The following is a 20,636-nucleotide window of genomic DNA, read 5'->3' as shown; positions in this document are numbered from 1 at the left end:
TACCTGGGTTTCGACCTGCATTATTTTTTTTGTTTTTGTTTTTTCGTTTTCTTTTGATATTGCTCTTTTTATGATCGTCTGTTTTTTTATTTTATTTTCATTTCGGTGTTGTTCTTTTTTTTTCACATGGGTTTTATTTCCAGTGTCTCTTTTTTTTTCCTTTTCTTATATCATATATTTTCTCTCATCTGTTTTTTCTTTTTGTTTTGGGTAGAGGGGCAGTAGTAGTGCTGCTTCTGGTGGTGTTTGTGGGAAGAAAAATAAATAAATATATATATATATATTCTTTTAAATGTCGCACGCCGGCCCTTCTCTTCTTCTTCGCAATCTTCATTGCACCCTTCCTGCAATTGGGCGGCTTTACGAAGGTGCAGATTCTTCCCTCGTTGGCGTGGCGGGTGGCTGTCGAAGGGCCTCTTCTCCAATCACTTTACCGCGTGAAGTCTCAACAAGAGAAGAGGGAGAGGCGGTGTTGGACTTTTTCTGTCAGGAACTTAATATGGGTGCATCTTCACTACGGCGTTGGCGCTCGGGTTTGGCAAAGGCTGTTAAACGACGTTGGTGGTCTGGTGAAACAGATAAGAATCCAAAGATAAAATCTGGATTATTACCCAAAGAGCGTGATGATTTACTCTTTGTTCGTAGTGCTATGGGTGATTTAAAGGCGATTGTATCACCTTTTCTAACATTGGCACCGTCACAAACTCAGGGCATTACTTATGGGAGTTCTTTTGTTGCTACTCGTCGTATATTACCTGCTGTTTTCTTGTTGAGTTTACCAGTGGCGGCTGTGTTTTTTGCGCAGCCACCACCTTCGGCTGATCCAGTGACTTCTTTCTTTATGCATGTTGAAGATCTCGTAGGACAACTTGTAGTGGCAGGGAGTGGTAGTGAACCGGATGGTTGGTGTCCTTCACACGCAGGCTATGTGGATTACTTGAAAAAGTCAGTCGTACCAAGTAATAACCTACCTTTTCTGGAGAAGGAGGAGATTATTCAACTTTTGAAAGAAGAAAAGAAAAAGAAAACTATTTCAGGCAATAAGTCAGTTACTAAAAATAACTTGGAAAAGAGTCCTGCGGTTCAATTATGGGAATATTTTCATGATGATATGAATGGTTTACCACTTACTGCATTTTTACGAGAAAGGCTCTCAAAAGAGGAATATGCTTGGTGGGTGAGTTTAGTTTTGTCTCGACGTTCTGGTGCTGCAACACTTATTCCTGTGGTGGACAAACTTAATCATCATCCTGAGCCTAATTGCTATTATACAATGTCTACTGAGGAAAGTTTTTGTGGGATTGATGTTTTTGATAATCTTCTGGCTGGTGTTCCATCTGACTTGCTATATGAACCCTATCTCCATACCTTTAGTATTCGCGAGATACATGAAGGGGAGGAACTCACACTCTGCTACGCATCACCCACACTGCACGGAAAGCAAAGTGGATCAACATCAGGTGGTATTTCAGTAACATCACCTGAAGGTCGAGCTGCTTGGCAAGTGCAGTGGGGTTTCATTCCAGAGATGGATTCACCTTATTCTTCTGATGACTTGAAGGAAGTGGCTACTATTGTGGCAGAGCGTCGTGTAGACCTCCGTCAGATGAATTTCCCACCTGACAAGTAAAATATACATACATGAAAAGGAGAAGAGAAGAGAAAAGACGAAAAACGACTCCTATTCTTGTTGGAAAGAGTTATTTTTTATTTTTTATTTTTTATTAGGGGTAGCTTCAAAAGTTTTATACAATATACATTTTAGTTTATTTGTTTTTGTATTTGTATTTGAATCTAGTCTGCACCAATATTTTCTTTTTTTTTTTTTTTTTGCTTTCTTTCTTCCTTTTTTTTTCTGGCATGTTCTATATTATCCTTTTAAAGACAGCATAGAACTTGCACTGCATAGTATACATATATAATATAAAATATATTTGAGCTTTCCAGTGACAAAAATGTCAGAAGATGATGATGTTTCTGTAAACATGTCACAAGATACATCCGTTTTATACCTGGCTCTAAGCTCTTTTTTGAATTCTGCTTCAAAATGGCCAAAAATTGATGTGACATCTAAATCGCTAGTGACTGCCGTTGAAAATCTTTCCAGCGACAAACCATCTCGTATATCCTTACAAATGGGAGTTTATGGGGATTGTGTGATTGAGAACACTGCCTCATGTCTTTTTCTTTCAGAAGATTCCCTTGATAGCGTGGTTCAGGTATCATCGGTGGATGATGAAAATGATCATACTTTTGATGAGAAAAAGATGTCAAAGTTAGCAGTATTTCATGAACCCATTAAAATTTATGCTCGTGCACCCTTAACGTTTCATTCTGTTTGGTTTTCGAATATTGTAGAGGTAGCAGGAGAAGGACCGGTATTCTTTTCTCAGTGCATGTTTGGAGCATCCCCGAAATGCGTGCGGAGTGATTCTTCATCCTCTCCTTATGCAAGTGTACATCTTTTCCTTGATGGGGTGTGTATGTTTTCTGAGTGTGATTTTGGTCATATTTGTGGATTAGTGGATTTTGCGGGAAATAGTGAGGTACCCGCTGTAACAGCCTGTGGTCAGACAAAGTTAAAAATTATTAACTGTAGTTTTTTAGGTCCTGGTGTAGTATCTACTGCTTTAGCTTTATTGGATTCTGCAACACTTGAGGCGGATTATATGACAGTTGTACGCTGCGGAGGCCATGGCTTAATTGTTGGTGATAAAAGCAATGCTGTGGTACTCCGTAGTGTTTTTTATAGTAATGGCGGGGGTATTTGGGTGAAGGAAAATGGAAAATTGGCAATTAGAGACTCAAGTTTAGAGATGGTACTAAATGGAAGAAGTAGTCTTCTTCTTACAGATCACAGCCGTTGCTCTGTTCATGATACTATCTTATCCTCTTGTGCTGTAGTACCAGAGTTATCAGGTAGATCTATTGTGATGGTTCGTGATTATGCTCACCTTTCATTAACGTCATGCGATTTATTTTGGGTAAAAAATACTGAATATAATGAAGAATCTAAAAAAAATCAACAACAATCGCTTAGAAGTAATGCTGTACCTGGTCGTGAACATGACTGTATAGAAGATACTGGACTTTTCCATGTTGTGCTAAGAGAAGGAAGTAAATCAACACTTACTCGTTGCATACTTCGTTTACCATTAATGGATGAAACAGATAATAAATGTGCTTCTGCTGGTCTACTTTTACGTAGTGTTCCACAAACAAATGGTCTTCCTTTATATGCTGTAGAAAATACAGTTCTATACGGATACCCTATTGATATGAATACTCCTGTTCTCAAAAAAGAACCAGATTTAGCTCAATTACGGTTTATGTGTGGTCTTGTATTACCAAGTTCAACTAATAAAGATCAAGCAAAGGCTATGCAAGGTGTAACCTCGATGTGGATATATAGCAATCATTTTCTTAAATCTGATCAAAAACCATTAAAAGATACTTCTCTAGCATGTAGTCCCTATGATATTTACTGTAAAGTGACTGGATTATTACCTCTTCCTCCTGATACTGTTACTAACAGCGATCTTGCTTCTTACCGTACTACTTCCTCTCTCTCAGCCTCAACGTGGGAACGACAACTTGGTGTTACCAAACGATCAGGGTTGGATGACAGGAACGCACCAGGAACTGATTTGTGCTCAACAATGGGGAAGAGTCCACCACAAGTAGATGATACATGTTCGAGAAAAAGCTTTAATGAGCGTCGAAGCAATTCAAGATTAGCGAATAGTAGTGCTACGAGTCTTACTTTTTTTAGTGATGATGATAATGAAAGTAATAAAGATGCTGTTAAACGTCCCCCACCATTGCCCCTAACAGCTTCTCCACCGTTGTCCCCAAAGCAAGAAAAAGGAAAAGGAAGAGAGAACGAAAAAAAAATTGAGGGTACTAAAGAAACTATTGCCGAATTATTGGTTCACAAGAATAACAATCCTTCTGTAGATGCATCTAACATTCGGATGAAGTCTTCTCAAGTAACTCCATTAACTCGTGAAATGTGTCAGATTCAATATGATACAAAAAAATCTACGGATACGGCAGGGGAAACAATAATTTTAGAATCACATACCGGTAGTGAAGAAGACTCTGAAACTGGAAATCCGACAAGAAGGGTTGTTAATAATATAGCTTCTTCTTCTTCTTCGATTTTCTCAGTGGTGACCAACAATGGAAAGAAGAATAAAAAGTCTCCGTTAACCTTTTCTGAGAATAAAAAATGTTCTTCCAAGGCACTCTCTGGTGTTACTCCCCGAGATGGTCAAAAATCACAATCACGAAAGGTTGAAAAAGTTGTTTCGGGTCAGCAAACTAAATCAGAGGGGTTTTCACAATACCGCAGGTCAAATAGTAAACGTCTTCCTCATAAAATCAAGAAAACTAAAGATGTACAAGAAGTTCGAACTCAATCGGCAGTTACATCATCTAATTTTCGATATTCTTCTCAGTTTGCTCCCTATCATCCCCTACCTTCTAAGCGACGTAGACCATCTACGAGTCTGGATAAACTATCAAGTAACTGTGGATTGGAGAATAACGGTGGTGATACACCTGATGATAATCGGCCATGGGATGTGAACTCATTACGAAACATGCTGCATAAAAAGTTAGGACTGTATTCCAGTCTTGAGGAGTATGAACGAGACTTTTACACAAAGAAAAATAATGAGGGGTTGTCTAGTTACAATAGCAGAGATGATCCAGTTGATAGACGGTACAAAAGGCGTGCTACACCACGACGTCCAGGTATGGATCCATTGCCAACAGACATCCGTGAACGCTATACTTTTTCATCGCATCGTGATTTAAAGTTCGGTATATCTTCATCAGGATCACCTGTTAACCATGGATATCGTTCATATCACTCTTCATATAGAGATGGTGGTTGGGCTACTTCACGTTTATATGATGATTTTTGGAGTAAATGGCATAAAACTCAGCTTTTTACGGAATTACTAAATGAGCTTCGACGTGATCAACGGGAGCGTGAGCGTCTTTCACAAGGGGAGATGGAAAATCAAGTGCGACGCATGTATGGATCGTCAACACGGGAAAGAAGAGGTAGTAATAGTGAACGAGTGGCTGGTTCAGCTCGTAACTATGTTCTGCAACAGAGGATCTCTCAAAATTCCCAAAGTCGATTAAAACCTCAAGGGAAAGTTGAGGAAAATGAGTCTTCCTTTCTTTTTCCTCAAACACCCCGTGAAGAGGATAACGGAGGCGGCGGTATGAATAGCAGAGATGGACGCCGCACGCGAGAACGCACCGGTACTAGTGGCGCAAACTGCCGTCGTGTGGCTCCCTCTTCACCAGCACCTCCAGCAGTATCATCGAAAAGAGGAATATCAATAAAAATGACACCTCCTCTTGGGCAACGTAATGGGGATACCAGACCACTTCGGAATTATTAGTGGGAGATAAATAACTACAGTTTTTCGTTTTTTTTATGCTATTTTCTTGCTTTCCTCGTCCTTAATGCCATTTTCAATGGCACAATTGAATGCTAACATGAAGAAAAAAAAAAAAAGAACGATATACCTATACATGTACTGGATGAGGGGATAGAAAACGAAAGAGGGGGAAAATTGGTAGATGCATACGTTTCGAATAATATATATATATATATATATTTCCTTATATGGTGTAAAACAGTATTCACTTTTCTCTTGCTTTCTATCATTATCAGTAATGTTAAAATGTATAAAGTGATTTTCAGAAAACCCCCTTTTTATCATTTGGGGACAAAATACAAACCAAAAGTGTTTTTTTTTTCGTGTGTATGTTATTTCTCTCTTTCTCTGTGTATGTTTTTTTCTCTTTTTGTTGCTCTCTTTTTTCTTTTACTTTTATCATTTGTGTGTGACCTTTTGAGAATCCTTGGAAATGAAGTACTTTCTATGGATTGCTCTTTCGCCTTGTATTTAATTTATTTGTCTGTGGTATATGCATTTGCTGTGATAATCCCGTTTTTTTAAAACTTATATTATTTATCCTTTAGGTTTGAAGACTTTTTTTAAATACTTTTTGGTTCTCTATTTCTTTTATTTTCTTTTTTTTTTGCGTTTTACATTTGAATAGAAATCAAAGAAAGATTAGAAGTAGTATTAAGGTGTGTGATGCCACTAGAGACTATTAATTTTTCCAATAGGGGAAAACAGGATGCCGCCAAGTTCACCCCTACTGCCGAGGAGCTGCGAACCATTCAAGAAAAGATGCAAGATCCAAAATTTGTGCAGTTATTTCATGAATACATGAAGTCTATGGAGGATCCGGAAACACGTCGTGAAGAAGAGGCGTACTTGCAGCAAGTGGAACGTGAGGCTAAAGAAGGCGGAGACTACAGTTTTGACTTTGTATTCCCTACCCCCGGATTTGTTGTGGAATTGCTGGAACCATCAACATCATACAATGTTTCTCAGCGTTCACGTGGTTCGGATAAGGAGAAGGAGAAAAAGAAGAAGTCTCAGTCCAGTAGTGCACGTGTTTACGTTAATATGTGTAGCAGTGAAAAGATAGATCCTTTTACGGAGGAAACTACAACTGACAACCAAAAGAGCAACTGGCACGTGCCGGTATCTGTTTCAAAACCGAGAACTGAATTGTTTTCAGAGGAAATTGTATCATTTAGGAATGAAAAAGCTCAAGGCGAAGGTGATGATAATGATGATGAAAAAAAAGAGGCTGTAGTTGTTTATGACGCTGTGTTTCATCCACGTACACTACAACTTGCAGATCGTAGCGACCGTTTTTGTTGTTTTCTTGTAAATATAGCCGTTGAGCATATTAATACTGGTTATAATGATCGACATGGGTTTGAGTTTCGCCGCCTTCCTAGTCGTATACGTTCTGTTGGAACTCCACAGAATCAAACAATCACCCGAAAAGATGGTAAATCACCATTTGAAATGGCAAAAAATGAACCGGTGCTTACAGGTCCAACAAAAGTACTCTCTTCAAAATCGGATGATAAACAAGATACTCAAAATACTTCTAATACCAAAAAAATATCAGAAGATAAACAGTCAGAGAAAAAACCAGTATCTGACTTGGGTGTAAGCTCAAAAAGAAATAACATGGTAAAAGAAAATGTACCAAAGTACAGTATTCTTCACCGAGGTCATATGGATCTTACCGATACTTGGGGTTGGAAAGTAGTGGATCGTCGTGTTGGTATACCAGAATTTCTCGTTGTCAAGATGGACTTTATTGGTGTACAGTCTGCAGGGGAACTAAACATTGAAGTTGATGGAACGCATGTGACTATCGCAAAAAGTGATTCGCATCCATATCATGGGATGGTCATACTACCTTTTTCTGTTGAACCAACACCAGAAGAAGCAAAATTTGAACGTCGTAAAGGTTTATTGACGTTAGTACTACGGGTTGTACCTCCAACTCCTACCGGGATTACAGCTGCAGAAATGCGGCAGCGATTAATTGGTGATACAGATATGAGTTCTGACCTTGAAGAGAAAACTATGCCTTTACAGTCTGAGGAAGTTATCGTTCCTTCTAGTGGGGATTGCGGTGAACCAAGAGAAGTAGCACCAAGTGAAAAAGGGTTTTCTTTAGAAACCCATTCGAAACAAGAGATGAACTTGGAATCACCCGAAAAATTAAGCAAACAAACTATACCTGAACCGCAGGTTTCTTGTATTAAAGACCAAGACCGCATACGTCTAATGATAGAAAAGGTACAAGCAGCCAGACAAGAGCGTGAAAAGGTTGCTGCTAATGCTAATAAAAACCAAGAAGGACCAGAAAAAGGACTAGAAGTAGTTCCCATGGTGGACCAAGTGGATAACGGTGACCATAAAGTACCCTCTCTTGATGTGGACAGTACCCAACAGGAGGAAACGAATGAGGCAACTAAAGCTACGATAACTAGAACTAGTGATGTAGAAGCTTCGGAGGAAACTGTAGATTTAGTGAAGAGTACGAAAGAGTTAGAGTTGCTACAACAAAGACAAGACGCTTGGAGAAAAGATGTGCAGGAACGTATGGAGGAACGAGAAGAGATTGAACGTCAGGCAGCCCTCAGAGCTGAACGTGAAGCACGTCGTGAGGCGGAACGTTTGAGGAAACGTGCTAATATTGCAAAACTTCAAGAGGAAGCTGAAGTTAAGCTTCGTGAGCGAATGGCTGAGTTACCCTTGAGTAACCAGTACATTTTTGCAATTGATTAAAACCATATTCTTTCGATAAGAGAAAAAATTCCCCTTCCTTGGTTGTTAGAGGGAGGTATGTATACAAATCTGTGTAAGAGCGTGAGGTATGAATTGTGTTGGAGAGTTTAATCACTTCTATATATATATATATATATATATATATATATATATATATATATATATACTTTTTTTCCATCTTGGTGTCTGCAAAAAATACACAAACCAGTACGATAGATAAATAGTAATAAAAAAAAATGCTTCTTTAGAGGCTAAAGGATCTGTATTCTTTTTTTTGTTTATTTGGTACTTAACTGTGATTTTAAGCATTTATCATATCTTTATTTACTTTTTGCTTTTTTTTTTTATAGCGGTTATATCTTCTCTAAAGTGGTCCATTTCGAAAAGTACAACATAGAGATTATTGGGGAAGGAAAGTGAGATAAAGGGATAAGTATAAGGCAGAAGAAAAGTAAAATTTGAAAGCTGAAATATTTTTCTTTGGATTCGTCATTGTTTTTCTTTTATTTTGTTCGTTTTGGGGTCTGTTTTGTGTTACTACACAGATGTCAGGTATACATTGCTCAGCCTTTTCTGCTTCCCCTGTGGATTTTACCGTTTTCCACGAGGTTATGCTGGATCATATACATCGCGGTAATGATTTTGCTGTTTTGGCTGCACTAGCTCTTAATGTTGTGCATGAAGATCCTCATTTTTGGCATACCTGTACATATCGGAGTGGTATTGCCGCTGCTGTAATTCGTTCTTCCTTGAATAGGTCTGGTAAGACGCATCCTCAAGAAGAGAGTGGAGTAACGACAGATGATTCTTCTCTCTCTACAGAACAAGAACCACTCACAGCGAGTGAGTTATACATTATGCTAAAAAGGATTAGTAACGAGGATAAACTTCTCTGTCGTGTTATTGAACAGCTGGAAGAAGTTCCTGTGTCCCCTAATATTGGAGAAGATGTTATCTCTTCTTCTCCATCAAGGGATGAACTGCAGATTGATCTCGCAGATCTTTGTACAGTGCTACATGAGCGATGTCGAAGCTGTAAATTCAAAGGAACTGGAGTTCTTAACGGACCTAACACAGTAGCCAATGCTCATTCTGGTACTACAAAACATCCTCGTTTATCCGATGATTCTCTAGAACGACGTGTTGTTCATGTGACAGAATCACCTTCAAATTATGGTAAAAATATCATTGACACTCAAAATGTGGGAGATGACGGTGATACTGATTCTGTAGGGTGTTCCGATGCTCTTGGTGTACTGGCACGAATACCTGCGCTACCAGGATCTACACGTGCTTTAACATCCTTTGATGCCGTTGGTGACTTTCTTAACGATAAGCATAGTAGACGGGTGGAGCGTGTAAACCAGAATATTAGAGAAGGTTATCGGTCTCTTCCTGAAAGGAATAAAGTGGGTACCACTACGCCTTTAGAGACTCCTTTAAAACAACGGCGACACAAGTTTACTCCTGAGGAGGATGAAGCTATTTTACGGGGAGTGGTACGTTTTGCAATGGGACCTGGTAGATTTGAAAGTATTTTTCATGCCTACCGCGATGTTTGGCATCCTGGTCGAACATCCACACAGTTGTATGACCATTGGCGGGGAACTTTGCGACAACAGGCCATTCTCCAGCAAGGTGGATATCGTGGGAAAAATAGCGTTGCAACACGGGGAGTACACAACAAGGCATAATAGAAGAGTTTTTACTCTTGTCAATGAAAAAGTAGTAGAAAAAGGAATAGTCGTGGGTTGCTGCATATAGAGTACGCACGTACATACAGACATACATGCATAGATGTTTATGTTCGTATACACATTCCTCGTATCAATAGAATTTATGGTATTTGAGTTTTATGCAGCAAACTTATTACTCTGTTTTTTTTTTCCCCCTCTTCGCTTCCCCAACCCCCACTTATCTTTTATATATTCATTGCACATAGAAATATGCTTTGTAGGAGTTTAAGGAGTTGTGTCGTCAACAATGAAAGCGAGAGTTCATTTATTTGGGGAAAAATAAGGAACAATAGATTACTTATTCGTCTTCATTTTATTTTTTCTTCGATTGCTGAGATTCTAAATTTTTTAATTCTTGCTTGTTGGAATGTTTTTTTTTCTTTTTTTTTTTGAATTCTTGAAATGATAATACCTACACATAAACCTCTTTCCCTGTAAACAAAAATCAAGTAAAAAAAGAGGAGGTTTGACTGTTTACCATTTTACTCACTTTGTAGAGGATGCCAGCAGACAAGAGTGTTAAGAAGGATGTTCCACTTCCCAAAACATGGACGATTGGCATCGCTGGTTTTTCCGGCATGTTTGGCTGGATTTTTACACATCCATTTGAGATGTGGAAGAACACTGTGATGATGGCACCCAAAGGCGACTCGCAGTTGGACTGCCTGCGAAGAGTGCAGGAGCGCGGGGCGTTCAAGGGACTCTCCTCGGGTCTTCTCCGGCAGGTGGTGTATGCGCCGGCGCGGCTGGGCTGCTATCCCATCTTCCGCGATGCCCTCATGGCGGTGAAGGGCGGGAAGGGCGATGCGGCCCCGACTGTGGCGGACCGCGCCATTGCCGGCGCCCTCTCCGGGGTCTTTGCGAGTTTTCTGAGCTCCCCCGTGGAGGTGTGCCTCGTGCTGCAGACCACAAGTACGGGGAAGGTGTCGGTGATGGATGCCGCGAAGCAGATCTACACCGCCAATGGAATTGCGGGCTACTGGCGTGGGGTGGGGGCCCTCGCCTCACGTGCCGCTCTCGTGGGTGTTTGTCAAGTTGCCGTGCACGATCAAGTGTTAACATTCTTTCGACAGAAGAACAGGGACCGCTCGGCACGAAAAGGCGTGGCCCCATACGGAGATAGTCTTGTGGTGAATGTTGCCAGCATATGCACAGCTTTATTCTACGCCTTCTGCACGATGCCTGTAGAAATGGCGCGTGTACGCATGTCAGCTGAGGCACGCAAGGGTAAGCTACCTAATGGTCAAGTTCCAGAGGTAAAATACACTAATGTTGTTCAAGCTATTGCTCGTATTGCACGTGAAGAGGGTTTGTTGGTAATGTATGATTCTTTCTTGCCGTACTTCTGCCGTTGTGCGATGCACACAGTGGTTTGCTTTTTCGCAATTGAGTATTTGACAAGAAATGTCAAGACGTGGCGGGCCTCTAAGAATGATGCTGCGGAACGTCACTGATGAAGCTATGGTAACGTGATAAAAGCCAAAAAAAAAAAAAAGATAACAAAGGAAAACGAATTATGGTATTTTAGGGGAAGAAGAGAAACAGAGAATCTAAAAAGGAAGAAGAAGAAGAACAACAACAACAAAAATAAAAAAAACGGAAAGAATTGGACATTGTAAGGGGAAACTAGTATTAATCCATATTTATACATTTGTTTCTGAGGCGAATGAAAAACAGATTCAAGAATGCAGATGCTGTTTTTGTTTTCTTTTTTTTTCCTTGATTTTTTCCCATGTATACAACCTTCCCCCTCCTTCCCCAAAACGAAAAACGAAAACAAAAGAAGAAACAAACAAACGAACAAAAAAGCAAAAGAAAAAAAAAGCCGCATACAAGCATTTCCACGCTAAAGAAACAAAAGAGAACTCACTTTAATCAAGAACAGAAAAGCATGGATATATATATATATATATATATATATATATATATTGGAAGCATAATATTTCGGGGGAGAAATCAGTGAGAGAGTCAATACACCTATACTTATATTAGGTATACTGTGAAGTTGATGGGAAACCGACTGAATTTCATAACTGACAACAAATGTCAGTAAAACGGAAATAAAAAGGAAAGAAAGAAAATATACTCGATTGCTTTTTTCTTTTTTATATACTGGAGAGGTAAGAAAAAGCAAAAAAAAAAGACGATGTACCTATGGGAGAGGTCATAAATGACAGAGCGAGGGAAGACTATTGTTCTCTTTTCCTCTGTTGGATAGAAATAAAAGCGAGTTAAAGAGAGGATTGTGTTAAAAAAAATGTAGAAGAGGGATGAAGGGGCTAGAAAAACAAAAGGGATTACTTAAAACATAATATCGACATGAAGTTAAAATGGATCAAAAAAAGGTGGGGATGTAACGACACAAAGACGAGTATTGGGCAAAAAGAAAGAAGAGAAGAAAGGAAACAGCGCAGAGGTCATGAAAGGAACTCTTTCTTCCTTCTTTCTTTTTGCCAATACCATGCTTATGTACAAATATCAGGTCTATGTAGAAGCTACCTCATATTTTTTTTTTTAGCTTCTGCGTATTTCCTTTTTCTTTGTTTGGTAATTAAATGCCGTTATGAGGGCGGCATCGCTTCTGGTGTTGTGCTATCTTCACTCCCTTCTGTTTTTTTTTCCTGAAAGGGGTTTTTATTTGTTGGTTTCAAGAAAAATATTTTGCTTTTTTTTTGTCATACTCTTATTTTTGCTCTTTCTTTTTCAATGATTCTTTTTTTTTTTTTTTTTTTTGTGTGTGTGTGTGTGTTTAAGCTCTTTTTGATTTCTTCTACCAAGAGATCTCCTGGGCAGAGAGCAATGGATACCTCAGAGGTTGTGATTTTACCTTCCAATGATGGTGTGCCGTTTTCTGTGGAGCTCCGTTGGCGCATTCAACCATATGAAATCGACGGACTTTGGCGTTTGCATGATGCCTCATTTCCCGTGAAGTATGATGATGATTACTATAAATGGCTGCTCTCAGATTCGTGCGTAGCTATTGTTGCTTATGCAAATGAAATGCAACTTGCATCGATTTTCAGTAGTATGGAATCTGACTGTAAAATGGAGAACGGTATAACTACCGAAGTTGATAATGATAATGATGACGGTACTCATGATGTGAGTAATGGTGACTCTTCTAACTCATACTCTGTCGTAGTGGGGTTCTGTATTGGACAAGTTGCACACTGTCGACGGCGTGATGGACAAATTGTGCCATCTCCAACAGGTTACTTGGGTTCTTTCGCGGTGGATGCGAGATTACGCTGTCGTGGCATAGGAGAGCTACTACTAAGGCGATTTATCTCCTACATGCTTTTTTACATCCCAGTTCCACGCTATTTATTTCTAGATTCTCCTGAAGGGATGTCATCGACATCAATGACAACAACAGGAACGAGAACGATGATGGAAACTGGTCTGATGACTTTGTTGATGTCGCGTTTAGAAAACATCATATTGTATATATTTGGATATCCGTTTGATCGTGAAAAACGAAAATACAGTGAAGAAAAGAAGGAAGAAGCTGTGTCGCGTGATACTGAGTGTAATCGTAAGGATTCTTTACCCTCCTTGATTAGTAATGAGAATCAGTATGGTTTGAACGAAGTTTGGTTACATTGTCTGGCAGAAAATACCAAATTGCTGGAATACTACTATAAACGGGGGTTTAGACGTGTTATGGTTAAACCACAGTTCTACACCTTTGATGGGGAAACCCACGATGGGATGCTTCTTGTTTGTTCCCGTGAAAATATCCGTGATTCTACTTCTACTACTTCGACTACTGGTACTGTTCTTGAGTCTACGGGTGGAATTAGTTGCTTTGGTATGAATAGTGCAGGGTCTTTAACGGAGGCTAAGGCCAGAAGGTGGTTTATTTCTGACTCAGAAGAGGGGAATAGTAGTGATGTCCATCGTGGTTCTTTCTTATCCCCAAAGTCTTCTTTTGACAGTGATAAGGACATTGTGGATGTGGATATTACTGATTATTCCGAGTTGCGTGCTGAGTGGTGTGCAAACGTTGCTGACGTTATAGCCCAGTCAAATTCCTTACTTTTTTCCTCACAGAGCACAATGTATGTTATGAAGATAGTCTTAGTTTTGTTTGGCATTATGTGGATTGTATCACTGGGACGATGAGAGTGTGGTCAGGTAAATGCGTTGATGTTATACATCCATACATACGCCACGACAACACAAAGAATGTGTCACATATATTCTCCTGTGTCTTTTTGAGATCATTTTTTTTTCTTTTTTGCTTAAAAAAAAAAAAGAAAAATACTTTCACATACACACAAATTTGACGCTGGTGGTATTGCAATATATTTTCACTGTTGCAAGTTTCACTCGCCGCGTCATTTTTTCTCTCTTCTTTTCTTTTTTCTTTACTCTCTCTCTCTCTCTCTCTATGTGTGTGTGTGTGTTGTTTATTATTATTCTTGTCTTTTTTTTCTCTTGCTATAGAATCATCCAATCCAAAAGCACATTCAGTGAAGGAGCACTGACCACACGTTGAAGGTCTGAGGTCCCCCTGTTTTTTTTTATTTCTTCTGTATTGTGTTCCCATGGCGATGGAGTGTTCGGGGGTGGAGGCGCGGCTGGTGGGGATGCAGTCGAAGTTGGAGGCGATGCACGCGGACATCCGCCGCCTCTTCCGCGGGAGCCTCTCGGGCCCCACCAGCAGCGGCCACGTCACCCCAAACGGCCGGAGTGAACGGGGCGGGAATGGAAGTGTGGGGGAGGCCGTCGCGATTGGCCGCAGTTCCCGCCTGCAGGCGGCGAGCCCGACGGGGGAGGCCCCCGCCAGCAGCAGCAGTGCCCCCCTCTCTCTCCTGCCGGCCATTTCCCCCACACAACCCACAAGCCGCGTGGTGCTGCCGGATGTGGAGACGCCAGAGGTCGCCAGTGGCATGAATATGCGGCGCAAAGCAGAGGCAGCACGAAAGAAGTTACAGGAGTTTGTAAAGACGATGCGACTGCCATGCGATATGCATAATATACCAGAATTACGAGGGGCACCGTGTACGTGGTTACTCAGCATTGCCCTCGCTTGCAGCTATGTTTCAGGTGAAAATATAACTATTGAGGATGTGCTACGTCAGAATCGTCTAGCAATGCATTATGTCTCTCTTCCATCTGTAACACTCGCCGAATTGTTTGACGTAACCAACGAATATTTATCTAACAATAAAAAGTTAAATGAAAAAAATGTACATTGTGAAGTGGCAAATTTTGATACAGCGACTATGGATGAGGTGGGGGACGTTATGTGTACAGAAGAACGATTACCCATCACGGCTCTTTCGCAATTTCGAAAAGAATTATCAGCTCTGGATATTCAATCTATAACCATTTTAAATTATGACCCTTACTTGGTTGAACAACATGAAATAAGAATGCGGTTGAATTATCTAGAAACTAATGAATCAGAACATTCCACAGAAACTATTATTCCTAAATGCTCAGCAAAGAACCAGGGAACTTTTGCATTGCTTCTTAACTTTAACTCAGCGTTGCATTCTGTAACTATTGGTACTCCATACTTATTAGAAGATGGTTCTATTGGAATTCAGGAACATACAATTCCTGTACAAACACTTTATAAAGCTCTTTGTGTAAAGGATAATTACTGCAATCGTTCTCGTGGATTTGTTCGAGTTTTTATCAGTAACCAGTTTATTGAGTCTGTACCATCTATGTTTCCTCTTAATGTGCTTGATGGATCACTTTCGGGTGGTATGATGACAACCGCCCTTGATACTTCTATTGCTCCCCATATACTTGGATTATCACTGATGCATCATCTTGTTACTAGTACTTTTTTTGATCGAATTTCACAACAGAGTCAAAGTATTACGGATCGTTCATTTGTGAATTTACGTGGTATTCCTGTAACTAAATTATGCCAAGAACTTGGTCTCGGAATTACAACTATTGTTGGTGGTAGTAATAAGTCTTCTGTTGCATCAGCATTCAGTTGGTACCATACATTTCTAAAAAAAATAAAGATGGAAACTGCTGTGGCTCTGGGTGTTGTAATCGTCTCACAACGTGGTGGGGCTGAAGATGGTCCAGTAAACATTGCGGATGATGTATTTATGAAACACTTGGCCCTTGCGGTAGAAACTGAAAGTGTATTGCTTATAGGTTTCGATGTTAATATCGCACTTAATGTGAAGGTGGATAACAGACCAGAACCCTGTCACTTTGCAATTGTTATTGGTTTGGATCAAGAACGTGGAGTTGTGCGTTTAGCAGATGTTAATGTTAAAAAATATCGTAAAAGATGGCATGTACCAGTAACACGTCTATATTCAGCTGTTATTGGATATGGATATATTATGGCAGCTAAATCACAAAAGACGGTTGATAAACTTGGGGCCAAAGAGTTTCAGGATACTATTTTCTCTGAAGCACGATACGCACTTCCTCCAACTCAACGTTTATTACGTTTTGAATATCCAAAAAAGAATTATGTTGCTACAATTCTTGCTGATGCATTTGATCGATTAGGTTTTACTGCAGATGTGGAAAGTGTTATTAATAATAGTGGATTCCATGTTTCTTTTATGCTATCAGAACATCTAGCACTTGAAGATGCTGCCACCGTTGCGCGAAATTATTCTCGAAATCATGCAAAAGACAGTGTAAGCGTTCTGGTAACACATATGGATAAAGATACAGTACATGCTAATCGAACATTTATTCGTAATCAAATTAGTACTGTTTTGAGAGCTCCAAAACGGTGTTGTTTAATTGTGAACTTTCAATTTTCTGTAATACAAGCAAATAAATCAGTATGGAATGGAAGTAATGGAGGTTCTTATGCCATTGTTCTTGACTTTGATGAAACCACTTCACTTGTTACACTCAGTGATACAAATAATGAATCATTCTATAGAACCTGGGTGTGCCCACTGGATGTACTTTACGAGGGTATATCTGCCATGGATCCAATTGCTTTACGAGCTCGTGGTACCCTTTTACTTACCTCCAGTTCTCAAGATGACTTGTATGTGGGTTGTTACGGTTATGACCTAGCTCATTCTATTGTACATCATCCTTTTAAACCGACATTATGGCCTGCATTTCGTTGTTTAGCTCTCGTTGCAACGGAAATGGGTAGTGATATATCAAACACTAATCGCGCTCTTCAGTTTTCTGCCGAAGATTTTCTCTACTCTATGCCCTCATTTTCTGTGTTTAAAGTAGTTACTGGTACTTTAGGGGGTGAGGACATTGCAGCTCTCGCCAATACAGCATTTGAACGATTGAATATTGCCCTTGAGGCCTCCGTGGTTGATATCAGTAATAAAGAAACATTCTTAAGGGTCTGCCGCGATGAAAGTGTAAATGGAAGGAATGTGACCATGACGCTTGTGGGATATGACACCCAAGTCGTGCACGGTGTGGCGGGATTCTCCGTTGGTGTTATCAATCGAGTGCGTGATCAGGGGGGAAGTGGATCGCTGCAGTTGGTGGAGGGCAACAGCTGCACCTTTGGCTCCATCTGGGAAAGAAAGGCTGTGGAATTACAACCTGCTGTCAGTGCCATGGTACGAATCAAGCGGCGCTCAAAGAGAAGTAATGGTTCCGTAACAAAGAGTGGATAGAAATAAGTGCGTCTGTATAAATATGTATTTATTATATTACTATGTGTGTTTTTTTTCTGTTTCTTCGTTTTAAAGGGAAATTAGGTAGTGACATGTGAGCGTGTGAGTGGGATGTATTAAGAAAATTGGGCACGTCAAGTATTTACTTATTTCTATATAAAATTGATAAAAATGTTTCTATTATATTGAGTGCATCATTTCCCCCCTCCAGAATGGAAAACAAAAAGAACAAGATTGTTTTATATGAAGACCTGTACGAAGCAACAAAAAAAAAAAAGACCATATGGAAATGCAATTGCATGTTATTGGAATGAAGTTACTTTGGGGGAAGGGTTAAAGAGTGTTTTTTTTTTTTTGTTCTATCCCTGTAGTAAAGGGTTTAACTTTTTACCTTCTAGTCTTTTCTGGGCCTTTTTGATTTTTTTATTTTGTTTTATTGGTTACCCTATTTTGTATGAGGAATGGATGAGCGGCATGTATGGAAACAAGAAAAAGAAGGAATCACTTGGAACAAACGTGCTTGCTCACCTTTCCTCTTTGGCAAAAAGAGATATAGAATGTATTTATGTGAACAAATAAAGTGGAAAAAGAGAAGAAAAAAATTAACATTATATATATATATTACTACTCATGCATGTTTTTTTTTCAGGTTTATCTTACCTGGTATTCGGGAATGATGTACTATCCTAATACTCCCTGTTTTCTTTTTTGCTTTGTATTGCTTATAATTGTTTTGGTACCTTTGCTTAACAGACAGAATTCCACTTTGATATCCGCATTCTCTCACTTTAACGGTGTTAGAAATCCAAGGAGTACAAATTAAAATACAAAAACTTAAAAATGATATTTTAAGTATATCACTTACACGTATCTTCATTGTCATTATTAATGTTATTGTTGTTATCATTTAATTTGAAATATACTTCTTTTTCTTTTTCTTTGTTCTCCTTATATACTCATACACACATATATGTAGTGGATATTTCTTTTTGGACGATTCTGACCATTGTACCATTATTAGTTGGCCTCATTTTCTTCCCCTTTCTGTTAGTTTTCATCCTCGATTTTATTTGTATTTTTAGTGAGAGCAAATGGCTTCTCATATTATTGATCACAGCTTCTTTTTTACACCATTAGAGCGTGACCGTATTGCTCATGCAGAAACTTTTGTAGAAACACGTCCCAGTAGTTTTGTAACACTTGTTTTACATCCATTATGGCTGGCGATGAGCAAACATCTGGTTCCAGAGATGGTGGCGCCAAATGCCATTACTCTTGCAGGACTCGTAAGCTCTATGCAATCTTATCAAATAATTAATGAATATTATAATAAGAAATCAACCACTCCAAATGATCTCAGAGATCAAACCCCGATTTTACTTTCGTGTTTACTCTGTCTTGTATCAATTGTTTGTGGTTCTTTAGATGGCGTTCATGCGAAACGTTGCCGATCAGCAACTCCACTAGGTGATATTTTTGCGCGTGTCTGCAGTAGTATTTCTCGTATTTTTTTTGCTCTTACGCTTATGGAAGTTTTTAATGTGAGGGATCATTCTACGCAGTGGAACTTGCTCATGACACTTCAATTAGTGGAATTTAACACGGTTCTTGGTCGCATTAACGCTGAAAATCTAAAACGTCAGAAGGCAAAAAATCTTGCCTATCATTTAACGTATTGTTTTCGTGATTCAGAGTTATCATTTTTGATGCTTTGTGCTTTAATTACACCACTTGCCCTTCCAACGCAAAATTTTACTCTTTTTTTTAACCGAAAAATTGCAAAATATTGCTTTTTGACGTTGATTCTTGTGAGTTTTGTCAATGTCGCGTTATTAAAGATGAATCCCAAATATAAAACAGGTATAGCTCTTTGTCTTGGAGCCCGTGTAATACCTTTATTTAAGATTCTGACATTTAACAACTACAGCATTCTCAGTGTTATCAGTGGAGCTTTAGTCGTTGCACTTCTTTCCATAGAAGTTCATGTTAGTAATGTGGCTGGACGTCGTGTACATGCTGCTGTGGTATGTATTTGCATAGGCTCTGTATTTAATGACGTATTTTCTATTGTAGCCTCTGTACTCTATATTGTTGGAATGTTGGTCGATCTTTCCTACTCCACCCGCATACCACTCTTTGTGCCTGTGAAAAATGTCTTTTGCGACGGTGTCTTTGACCTTTGCCACGCTGGCCACAAGAACTTTATGCAGAACGCACTGCAGTACGGCAACCGCCTCATTGTCGGGGTCTGCGGGGACGAGGACTGCGCGGCGTACAAGCGGCGGCCCATCATGACGACGGAGGAGCGGGTGAATGAGGTGCGGATGTGCAAATTTGTCTCGCAGGTGATCCCCAACAGCCCCGTCGCCGGCGTCACGGAGGCGATGATCCGGCGGCACAACATCCACGTCGTTGTCTGCGGCTGCGAGTACGACCGGCCGGACGACACGTACTACGCCGTCCCCCGGCGGCTGGGGATCCTCCGCACCGCCCCCCGCACCGCCGGCATCTCCACAAGTGTTCTCATCGCCCGCATCCGCGCAGCGACGGACGCCGACGTGGCGGCTAAAGATAAGTTATACGGCCGCTCTAACGTGCAGGAGGGCGCCTGATAAATATAAATATATAAATATATAAATATATATATATATATATATATATATATATATAATGTATCGATATACTTAGAAATATTTATTGCGTTACATGTATTGCATGGAAGAATAAGCAAAAGAAGGTAGGGAGTGGAAGAGGAGGGGTGGGGGTGTTCCAGTGTATACACGGAGGAGCGGGTGAGAGTGAATACTAAACACCAAAAGTGGATGAAGAGTCGAGATAAGGCTGGGGAAGAAGAAGAACAACTGCAAAAAAAAAATGTGAGGGGAAAAAAAAAACGCAAAAAAAAAAATAAAGGAAAAATACATACATATGAATCTCTGTAATTGTGGTGATAAATAAATTCTATAACGTAACAAAGAAGAAGAAGAGGAATGCCTCGGGGCGCATGGCATTGCTGAAGTACTGAAAGTGGTAACAAACGTAAAAAAAAAATAGAGGAAACAAACAGAATGGGGTGGTAAGAGAAGACGCAAAACCTATTTTCT

The 20,636-nt window shown here is 39.8% G+C and overlaps 8 protein-coding genes across 8 annotated transcripts; all 8 read left to right on the top strand.

Moving 5' to 3' along the window:
• Positions 1–292: 292 nt before the first annotated feature.
• LSM04_009463 (SET domain) lies at positions 293–1,630 on the top strand (the record flags this gene model as incomplete). The annotated part of the gene is made up of 1 exon (XM_067336976.1): positions 293–1,630. The coding sequence occupies one exon, from the start codon at positions 293–295 to the stop codon at positions 1,628–1,630; it is 1,338 nt and encodes a 445-aa protein (XP_067189999.1).
• Positions 1,631–1,955: 325 nt separating this feature from the next.
• LSM04_004709 (uncharacterized protein) lies at positions 1,956–5,423 on the top strand (the record flags this gene model as incomplete). The annotated part of the gene is made up of 1 exon (XM_067336975.1): positions 1,956–5,423. The coding sequence occupies one exon, from the start codon at positions 1,956–1,958 to the stop codon at positions 5,421–5,423; it is 3,468 nt and encodes a 1,155-aa protein (XP_067189785.1).
• A 705-nt stretch (positions 5,424–6,128) lies between these two features.
• LSM04_009116 (PIH1) lies at positions 6,129–8,198 on the top strand (the record flags this gene model as incomplete). Its single annotated transcript, XM_067336974.1, has 1 exon — positions 6,129–8,198. One exon carries the CDS (start codon positions 6,129–6,131, stop codon positions 8,196–8,198), a length of 2,070 nt encoding a protein of 689 aa, XP_067189984.1.
• Positions 8,199–8,743: 545 nt separating this feature from the next.
• On the top strand, positions 8,744–9,892 carry LSM04_000825 (uncharacterized protein; the record flags this gene model as incomplete). Its single annotated transcript, XM_067336973.1, has 1 exon — positions 8,744–9,892. One exon carries the CDS (start codon positions 8,744–8,746, stop codon positions 9,890–9,892), a length of 1,149 nt encoding a protein of 382 aa, XP_067189588.1.
• Positions 9,893–10,434: 542 nt separating this feature from the next.
• On the top strand, positions 10,435–11,388 carry LSM04_006253 (Mitochondrial substrate/solute carrier; the record flags this gene model as incomplete). The annotated part of the gene is made up of 1 exon (XM_067336972.1): positions 10,435–11,388. One exon carries the CDS (start codon positions 10,435–10,437, stop codon positions 11,386–11,388), a length of 954 nt encoding a protein of 317 aa, XP_067189859.1.
• A 1,345-nt stretch (positions 11,389–12,733) lies between these two features.
• Positions 12,734–14,059, top strand: LSM04_002320 (uncharacterized protein; the record flags this gene model as incomplete). Its single annotated transcript, XM_067336971.1, has 1 exon — positions 12,734–14,059. The coding sequence occupies one exon, from the start codon at positions 12,734–12,736 to the stop codon at positions 14,057–14,059; it is 1,326 nt and encodes a 441-aa protein (XP_067189663.1).
• Positions 14,060–14,484: 425 nt separating this feature from the next.
• Positions 14,485–17,532, top strand: LSM04_003002 (uncharacterized protein; the record flags this gene model as incomplete). The annotated part of the gene is made up of 1 exon (XM_067336970.1): positions 14,485–17,532. One exon carries the CDS (start codon positions 14,485–14,487, stop codon positions 17,530–17,532), a length of 3,048 nt encoding a protein of 1,015 aa, XP_067189701.1.
• A 1,091-nt stretch (positions 17,533–18,623) lies between these two features.
• Positions 18,624–20,144, top strand: LSM04_009348 (Cytidyltransferase-like domain; the record flags this gene model as incomplete). The annotated part of the gene is made up of 1 exon (XM_067336969.1): positions 18,624–20,144. One exon carries the CDS (start codon positions 18,624–18,626, stop codon positions 20,142–20,144), a length of 1,521 nt encoding a protein of 506 aa, XP_067189995.1.
• Between the last annotated feature and the right edge of the window lie 492 nt (positions 20,145–20,636).

The sequence above is a fragment of the Trypanosoma melophagium genome (assembly GCF_022059095.1).
Source record: "Trypanosoma melophagium isolate St. Kilda chromosome Unknown ctg3segment0, whole genome shotgun sequence".
Classification (NCBI taxonomy): Eukaryota; Euglenozoa; class Kinetoplastea; order Trypanosomatida; family Trypanosomatidae; genus Trypanosoma; species Trypanosoma melophagium.
Note: the sequence above shows the minus strand (reverse complement) of the source record. Positions and strands in the feature narration are given on the sequence as shown.